Consider the following 9,876-nt stretch of genomic DNA (forward strand, 5'->3'; position numbering starts at 1 on the left):
CGTCAGTAACTCCAAGAAATTCTGCTTTTCTTCAGTCTCAACGTCAACGTTTTGCTGTGGTAGCGTGTGGACAGATACATATATGCAATGGATTGTGAAACACTGTACCACGCAATAACGGAAAAAAAAGACCCTCCCCCCAAAAAACAACCCATTTGAATGCGTCTTCCTTGTTCTCATTCATTCACTCAGAAATCTCCAAGTCGCCAAACACTGTATCATGTGATGTGAGGCAGTGGCGGGGAAGCTTGCAGCTGCCCCACGGGGACCCACACAGCTGAGCCTACAACCCCTTCTTCTTCAATGGCTTTCAAGCATCATTTTATATTCTTATTAAGTCCCTCCACACCCCCTCTCTCTCTCTCTCTTCCTTTCTCTTTTTTTATCGGTGACAGACACACAGATTTTTTTTTCTTAATCCGAGAGATTTCGGATTCTCCCTCTCAGAAGAATCTCCTAAAAGCCCAGGTGCTGCTTCACTCGGTATCTCATATCCGAGCCGAGATAACGTTTTTTCTCTTTTCTACTTTATCGCTTCTGGGCAGTGAAGATTCGCTTCAGGGCTTCTGAGTTCCGTGCGAATTTTCATTCAATTCTTCTTTTCCTTTTTATCTTCTCCAATTTTTGTTGTCTCCACTTGAATTCTCGCCTGAGCAGAAAAAATTTCAGGTCGGTCTTTGGATTTGAATAAGAAGAAACATGTTTTATGTTTCCAGGTTTCAGTGGAAATGATCAGTACTCAGCCTGAACCAAAGAGCTCGATTTATGCAATTAATCACGTTACTCTGAAGAAGGAATTTGGAGACTTGAGTGGGTTTCAAGTTTTCAGTTTGATGCTTGAGGTTCCCCACCATAATCCTTGAGGAAGTAGGGACGATGACCATGGAGCGAAGCTTGTCAGGGGAAATCCACGAGGGAAGTAATAAGGGAGGATATGTATTGGCGATTGAATGCTTGAAAGGGAGCTCGAAAGCTGACGAATGGAACGGAAACATGCTTCAGACAGGCGACATCGTGGAGGAGCTGAAGATCGGAAACGTGTTGTCCGTTCGACCGCCGTTCAAGAACGGAAAGCACGGGGTGCAGAAACTCCTCCACACGTCGTTCAAGAAGAGGGAGACGTTGATTAAGGTCCGAGTCAGACGCGGCCGATACGAGGTCGTTGAGTTGCAGGCCTGTATCGTCCCCAACGAGGCCGCCGGGAGGAAGCAGTATATGTTGAGATCTATTGATGATCCAAACTACGCTGTTGGATTCGCTGATCGGACGGAAAGCGATTGCCTTGCCTTTCAAGGTAAGCTCTCTCTCTCTCTCTCTCTCTCTCTCTCTCTCTCTCCGTACGAGTTTATATGAAATTCAAAGTGAATGTTTGGTTGTAAATATAATTTTGACAAATCAAAGGCCTGCAAAGGAAGGAATGTTTGTAAGTACAATACATAATTTTGGGTTTATCAGAAATAAAATCTCACAGCTTTTCCATGGCTTGATCTAACATATTTTTTTAACCGATCTAGCATTTCGATTGGTTAAGACTAAAAGTGGTATGTGATTCTCCCTTCCTGATATAGGTACTCTCATTGCTCAAACTTAAACTAGTGGAGTGGGTTCAAAAGTTTTGGGTAATTTGAATCAAATGCTTTTTGGTTCCTTTTGAATAATTTGAATCAAGTGGTTTTTTGGGTGGACTATTAAGCTGAAATATTTATTAATTTGAATCAAACCCACCACGTATGGGGTTTTCTGCTTCCCCCCCTTGGTTTTCCAGGTGCTCTTGTGGAGCTCACTTCACTTTGTTTTTCAAACATTTTTCACAGGGCATGGAAGGTTAGTAGTTAACTGTACTTTCTAGGTATAAAGTACTTGATCCTGGTGTTTTAGCTAACTTCGCTTGCTGTTAATCTGTTTTCTTCTCTAGACTACAATAGACTAGTCTGCACTCGCATTCTAAATGATGTAGTGGGGGTGCTTTCTATCCTAAAGGAAAATGGAAACATGAACATCACTTATCCTTTGCTTTGGTTCGTACTTTCTTGCTTTTGTGCTATTGCACCTACATCCTGAACTAGAAGTGGTTTATGGCTATAGCACAAAGGTTAACCCTTTTATGTTACAGAGATTTGTTACTGTTGGTTTGAGGACATGTGAGCGTATGGACTAGTAGCCTCCAAAGCATTTATACTATCTGTGCAACACCAGTACGAATCCAATTTTATTGCCAAACCATGCTTTATTGACATTTTTTGTGGAAAACCTTGGATGGGATGTTTGCAAATCTAATCTGTCCTTACATTACCTTCTGGGTTGTTTGGTAGCATCTGAAGTTTGTTCAAGTAGGGTTACTATTGGGTTTAACCACATTTGTTCCCTCACAAAATTCATTGAAATATAAACCGAGACAGACCATATGGATATCTATTTAACTTTTTCAGCAATGTAAAAGGCAATATTTTGGATATTCAGGTTCAAGAAGATCTAGGGTGGTCTCTGCATTAAGCAAAGCACAGCTTCAAGATGGTTATGTATCATACCGCTGGGAGAGGAAGATGCAGTTGCTTACAGTTCCCAATTCAAGTTGCTTTCTTTCTATACTGTTTCTTCCAAAGGCATCAGACCGAGTTGCTTCACGGTACAATGACATTGAGGACACGCTTGCTAGGGCAAATGCCTGGTTAAATGCTTCTCATGCCAATGGGGTCCCTATATCATTTATGAATATCCAGACTGAGTCCCTCCTTACGAAGGTAAATTTGGAAAAGTTGCTATAATTAAACCCTCCTTTTATTCATTTATTAATTTTTTCTATGCCATATAATTACACTCTTATACCAGCTTTTAATCAGCTTGAACCAAAGTTTTGAACTCCCCCACAGGGCTAGGCCTCCTCAGATATGATCCACGGTACCTTAAAACCATTATGACAATCTTACTTTTTCCCCCTTCACTGTAATCCTTTAGCATTTTCCACATAGGAAATGTAGACCATCTCATTCTGGACCTCTTATAGTATCTGTGTCAAAGCAATGGAACTGGCTGGTAAGTAGAATCTGCAATCCATTGGGTTCTACCTTCAAGTTCTCTGAGTAGAATGATTGGCCTGATTGAAGGACTGATGTTGAGTATGTACACTGTTTTGAACAATTGTGCCTAACAATATAAGAGGATATTCTGAAAGGAGCTTAACTGAATAGGAAGGATATCCAGAGGGCACATCATTCATGTAGTAGATCTCCAAGTTGAGACCCATCAAATGGGGGTTGCATATCCAGGCATATATCATATGTTGCTACTGTGTTGGTAGACAAAAACTTTGGTTTACTACATGCATATCTCATATTTGAAATGCTTGTACAATTCAGTTTGTATCACTTTCTGGAATATTTGCAACAGTGCCTATGATATTTATACTACTACTTTTGTGGCAGATCTCTGGGGAGACTGCTTCAGCTACTGTCAATGCTGGGTCATTTTCTGACCTATCAAATCTTGCAAATGTTAGCCTCTATGGGTTTGAAGATTACCATGGGGTCGATATTGGTGTGGTGAGAGCAGTTCGTCTCTGGTATGCTCCTATTGGAGGAGAGTTTGCATTGGAGATTGATCTTAAGGAAGGTGACACAAAGCTTGGGTTTGCAATTAGTCGTACAGAAGAGGTTTGTGGTATATAAGAGATCTTATCCCCCTTTAATATGTTCTCTTATTGACAAGATAGGGCATTGGGTCACATATATATATAAAAAGTGATACTTCATCAGTAAGAAACTGCTCAACGTCGTTAGAACAATGTAGGCTATTGAAAAATAAATATGACCTCTAACTGAAGATTTGTGTACTTTGGCCTTCCATTTGTTAAGATTTTGCTTATGCTTCTCATATGATGATGGGCAGGGATTCATTTACATTTCTTCCGTTGTTGATGATGAGAATAATGAGCTAGCATCAACACGATCAGGACTTAGGGATCTTTACAGAGAGGCAATGAGTGCATCTAAGTTCCTGGTGATCTCAAGAGTATCAAACCAGAAAGTCCTTCCTTGGATGGTTTCTTCAACTGGGGCAATCCGATGTTTTGACACGGTCTCGCTCAGCCAGAAGTTGTCATTGCACCGCCATGCCTTGCGTCCGATTTTCATCCATGTGTTCATGTGGGACTGCACATTGGCTTCCGAAAATGATGGCATTGGCAAGTTTAAGGCCAGCTCACCACCTGCATTGCCACCACCATCCGAAGTCCGTTTATCATGGCGTCCTTCAAATGAGAGGCAAGTCCTGCCTCTACCTACTGAAGTTCAATTGTCACAGCCTCCAACTGAGAGCCACATCCAGGGCAATGGGCCTGAGATTATGGGAGACAGAGACACGGCAGGGGAACTGTCATTTAGATTCCATAACTTTTCACTCTCCAACAACTGGGTTTGATCCCCCCACCCCCTTTACCTTTCTGTTAGTGTACATATGAGATCATGTGAGTTGATCCCCCTCGAGTGATGTTAGTTCTCTGTTACAAGTTTGATTGAGAAAATAAACAGAACAGTCTCTTGCCAGTTCGATGCCACCTTAGTATCTGTACATGGCTCCAAAATGTGAAGTTCATGGGCGGCATTTTCACGCAAGATTGGAATTATGCGGTTGTACTATGATCTGAATGCATACATCCAAATATTTATTTACTGATAAGGTAAGTGAATTAGTAAGAATGACTGCAGGTGGTACTGACTATTATATCAGTTAGATTTGAATTTTAAGGGAATTCTCTCCATAGTTATCTGTATTTGCCTTGTGGTAGCTTCTACTGGTGATCAGACTTTATATTCTGCTCTTTAGTTGCAGCCCAAATAATATATGCTGTAGAATGAAGCTTGGCAAAAAGTTTGAAAAAGTCATCGAACACTCGAAGGGCTACAGACCAACGTGAATAATGGGTTCTTCGACTACCAGTTCTGAAAATATTTTTGAGATTTTCAGTTACCTATGGAGCTGATAGATTACCATGGGTTATGAAGAACGCTGAACCCATAAGATGCCCACTTTAAATTCAAATAGAATTGGAATTGGAATTGGGGGCAATTTTCACGGGTCTGCATCCCAATTCCCACACAAACTAGATTCTCTGATCGGATAAAATAGAAATGAGAAGTACAGTGAACCTTAAGAGTATGCAATTTGGGCTCACAAAGAACGAACCCGCCTGGAATTTTCTGGGCTAGGGGAGGGGTTTCAGGCCTTGGGTCATAATGTAGCCCATGAACAGCTAATAGACAATATGGTGCCATGATGAAGCTGCAGCCATTCATGCTATCTATTGTTGTCTTCAACGGCCACTTCGGGGCGAAGTGAGGAGATAAAGTCATGGATCTTGAAGAAGATTTCTTTAGCCATGGCAGCTGAAGATGCAACCATAATGTGAGGCCCCAAGACTTGGGCTGATGAGAAGGGCCATGTAGTTTGTTCCATAGTAAATCCACGTATTATACGTGGATTCGAACGTTTAATTTAGGGTTTAGGAAATAGAGTCGAGGGTTTCAGGTTTAGTGTTTAGGGTCTAGGGTATACTATTTAGAGTTATACAAGTCACTCTCAATCCATATCTCTTAGATCATGATTCTCTTTTCCTCGTATTCTGGAACCTGTTGAATCTTCAAAAACCCTCAAGATTATAATGTACTTCATTTTTTATTAGGGAAAAAGAACTGTACTTGATTGCGTGGGTAGTGTATATTCCACACAACCAACCTGTGAATCGTCAGATTAGAATCAAACGATAATGACCTTTGATGCAATTTAAGTAATAAAAAATATTTAATTTAATTTAATAAGATTTTAAATATTACTTGAATAATGATTGTACAGATTAAAGATTGTGTTAATCAATTTAATTTAATAAGATTTTGAATGTTACTTGATAATGACCTTTTTTTTTTTGGAAGGGAAAGGCATATCTAACTCCAATATTCTCACACACTCTCTCTCTCTCTCTCTCTCTCTCTCTCTCTCTTCTCCACGTTTCTTTCCTTGTTTTGAGTATTTTTCGCAAAAAATCCTTATCACTCCAATATTCTCTCTTCTCCCTCCCGTTTCCTTATCATCACCCCCATTCCAAACCAAAAAAAAGAAACATTCCTTCTTGGGAAAGCTTGACTGCTTGAGACGGTCCCAATGCTTATATAATTAGAGAATTAATGGGCTGCTACACTGGGTTTGAATGTTTGATACAGAGGAAAACGGAGAGATAGTGACCGTGGTATTCAGGGCAAGAGCAGAAGCAACCTGCAGCGAACGTTCTCTGGTATGCGACGTCTCGCTTTTCCTGTTTGCTTTTCTAAACCCTTTATTTCCATCTCCCCTTTCGCTCTCTACAGGCGTTATGGCTAACCAACCAAACCTTTTAGAGACACTTAACTTTCTGAAGGAGCAGATAGCTGCAATGAATGGCCAGATTGGTGCCCTGAGTACGAAGATAGATGGAATTGATGAATCTAAAATCTCAATCGAATAAATTAATTGCCGAGCATTGTTGAACAACTCTCGGGCTTCGTTTGATGTAAAGGTTGAATGGCTTTGCAACAAGTACGGGCAGACTCCACGCTTTCCTCAGGTCACAAAATCCCAAGCCTTGTTTGAGCTTGATGCACCACAAGTCACTTTTCTGCTGGATTTCTACGGACTACAGATCGAGAATGTTGAAACGAATGTTGTTGAAGGGAATGTTGCTGAGTTGCGTGTTGCTCAGTTGCGGAAGCAACTTGCAATATTCTTAGGGTTAGTTAGATGAAGGGAATGTTTCTGAGTTCATTAGAATCGTCTGTTATTAGAATAGTTTTTATTTCAGTCTTCAACTTTATTCTGTTCTTCTCTGTTTATTAATTCCAGATCTTAGATCCTTTACTTCATGTGCATATTTTTTCAATTCTGTTGGAAGTTCAAGTTATTCTGTTGGTTTTGTTTCTTGATCTTGAACTTCAGATTTAGACTCAGTCAATCATTGTCAAATTCTGTTTTAAGAATCAGTACTCAAGATCCAAATTAAACTCAGTCAATCATTGTCAAGTTCTGTTTTGAAATCCCAAAAGACTGAGTTTCCATTGCAAATATGTAGAACAGTGCTTGTCTAGTATTTCTTTCTCCTGGTGTAATGGAAACAAACCAGCAGCTAAGACCTTGAAAGGAAAAACAAAGGTTTAAAACTGTTGAGTACGAGACCGGTCTTCAATGATTCGGATTTAATTCTGATTCGAATAGTCCCAGAATCAGTTTGACTCAGCCTAAACCTGCCAGATTCAGCTGGACCCAGCCTAACACGGTTGAACTCAGTGGGCAAAAACTAGAGATCTTATAGCTAGCAGCCTAAGCACCATGGCTTCTTTTCTTTTTTTTGGGTGTTGGGGGGGGGGGTGGGGGTGGGGACACCATGGTTACATCACATTGTAAGCTTTATCTACTATACCATTTTTATTATTAAAAATAGGCAAATTTACACATACCCCCCTGAGGTTTAACTAAAGGATATTTTCACCCCCCAGGTTTGAAAAATTCTGTGTACCCCCTGAGGTTTGCAAACGATAACAGATAGGTCCATTCCGTCGGTTCATGACTAATACTGTTAAAAAATAGACTTGAACTGACGGAATTGCCCTTCTAAGAAGAACCCAAAAAAAAAAAAACCTGCAACTCATCTGCCCTTTTGGGGAAGATGAGTTGCAACCATCCCAGCCCCATTGATTCGTTAAAACATTTGCTACTCAATCACTTCTCTTCAACCTCTTTGCTTGAACCGAATCATCTGCTCCGGTAGAAGGAAAGCAGCAAGCGTTCTCTTTCAGCTGTTCCAGTGCATTATTCAAAGCCACAACCATGGCCTCGTTCTCTTTAGCGACTTTTTGCCAAGTTTGGTTCTCCATTTCTACCCTTCTCAAGCATTAGCTCTATTGTTCTTTTGGCCGCTCTTGCAATGTCTTCATCCTTCCGTTTCAGTAAGCTCAACGCCTTTGATTCCATCTTTTTTAGAAGGGTAGCCATTTGTTGATTCCTTTGTTCATGTAAAGCTGATATGAATCTCTCATTCTGTGTTTTTTCCCACCAAATAAACAGAACTGAAACATCAAAATAAGATACTGTAATCAATCCTATACAGAACAATCAATAAAAAAATAGATGCAGTTCCTTTTTACCTGTAATAGAATAAAACGATCAATCTCCAATGCTTGCCTATCAATCTGAGCAGCTAAACCTAGGTCTTCCTCAAGAAGGGTCTCAATTCCAAGCTCTTTCCTCCATGCCATCGTATTCTTGATCATGGTGAACGCGTCCTTCACCTTGAAATCCATGGCACGAAGGAATTTCAGAAGGACCACATTGCTCCGCTCGTCGGCAAGCAAAGGGATTCCCCATATTGACACCTCTTCTGGTGGTGGTGGTGGCAGCGCAACAGCGTCGGTTATCTCTTCTTGTTTTGTTTCAGCAGGTGCGGCGGCGGCCTCTACCTCCCCTTCCTTTTCCGGAGCCGCCACTGCAGTTTCCTCAGTCGGTGCTACAGGAGCAGAGACGGCTATGATGGTGTCTTCAATGGCTTCAACAGTCTTAGCGCCATTGTCATCAACGTAGGTTATCTTCTCAACCACCTCTGTAACCACCACGACTGCTGGTTCCTCAGCTTCGGGTGCCGATGCTAGTGGTGTCACTTCATCCGGCTTCTTTGATGGTGCTTCTTTCTTCTCCTCCACCATGTCCGAGACCAGTACCGACTCTGCAACTTTACTAGCCTCCGTCTTCGGGGGCTCTTCCATGATCGTCGGTACCGACGTTTCTTCAATAGCAGTTGGCTTTTCCTCTGCAGGGGCAAAGGCTTCTTGAATCTCAGCCTTCTTCTCTTCCTCCTTTGCCGCCGGTAGAGGAGCAGTGAACTCATGTTTGTTAAGTGCTTCCTAGATAAGTTGCTTTAACTCTTTGAGGGCTTTCTTCTCTGGGTCAGGAAGATTGGAAACAATGTTACTCACCTCCTTAAAAGAAGCAGATTGAGCTATGGTCTCCTCCTCAGCAACCTTTGGCTTCTCAGCCTCCGCGGTAGCAGTAGCAGAAACTTCTTCGATGAGGGTGGGTTTGGTTGACTCGTGACCTCCGGCACCGATGGTGGTGGTGGTGCGTCTTTCTCAATCGCAATTTTCTCTGTCTCAACTACAACGACTTCCTCTGCTTTCGTTTAGGTTTCCTCTGCCATGGTTGAGAGTAGAGAGTGATGGTGAAGATGGTGATGATTCGGTAGATTCAATTCTGGCAAAGAGGTTGAAGAGGAGTGATTGAGTGGCAAACGTTTTAACGAATCAATGGGGCTAGGATGGTTGCAACTCATCTTCCCTTTTGGGGAAGGTGAGTTGCAGGTTTTTTTTTTTTTTTGGGGTTCTTCTTAGAAGGACAATTCCGTTAGTTCAAGTTTATTTTTTAACAGTGTTAGTCATGAATTGACGGAATGGACCTATCTGTTACCGTTTGCAAACCTCAGGGGGGTACGTAGAACTTTCCAACCCTGGGGGGTGAAAATATCCTTTCGTTAAACCTCAGGGGGGTATATGTAAATTTCCCTCAAAAATATCTTGAAACTTCAGCTACCATTAGCACAGATGAAAAGCATATTAGCCTGACTTGACCAAGATATTGAACAAAAGGTTATCCAAATAATTACCACAAAATTGGCTATTATGATTGGCTGTGCACTAATACAAAAGATTGCTGAATCAAGCACAATGCAGAACACATCCATGCAATTGATTCAGGCCATTAAATGGCTTGGTTACTAAAATACCTCCTTAGAAGTTCGTGCAATGGATGAATAGGAAAAGATTCTCTCCAATGGATCAAATATTAATATCACTATTGCAAAATATA

The 9,876-nt window shown here is 41.3% G+C and overlaps 1 protein-coding gene across 1 annotated transcript; it reads left to right on the plus strand.

Moving 5' to 3' along the window:
• Nucleotides 1-448: 448 nt before the first annotated feature.
• Nucleotides 449-6,874, plus strand: LOC122643825. The gene is made up of 7 exons (XM_043837401.1): nucleotides 449-1,294; nucleotides 2,461-2,741; nucleotides 3,423-3,650; nucleotides 3,886-4,370; nucleotides 6,213-6,306; nucleotides 6,545-6,756; nucleotides 6,868-6,874. Exons 1-7 carry the CDS (start codon nucleotides 877-879, stop codon nucleotides 6,872-6,874), a joined length of 1,725 nt encoding a protein of 574 aa, XP_043693336.1. The 5' UTR covers nucleotides 449-876.
• Nucleotides 6,875-9,876: the final 3,002 nt, after the last annotated feature.

Source organism: Telopea speciosissima, chromosome 10 (genome assembly GCF_018873765.1).
Source record: "Telopea speciosissima isolate NSW1024214 ecotype Mountain lineage chromosome 10, Tspe_v1, whole genome shotgun sequence".
Classification (NCBI taxonomy): domain Eukaryota; kingdom Viridiplantae; phylum Streptophyta; class Magnoliopsida; order Proteales; family Proteaceae; genus Telopea; species Telopea speciosissima.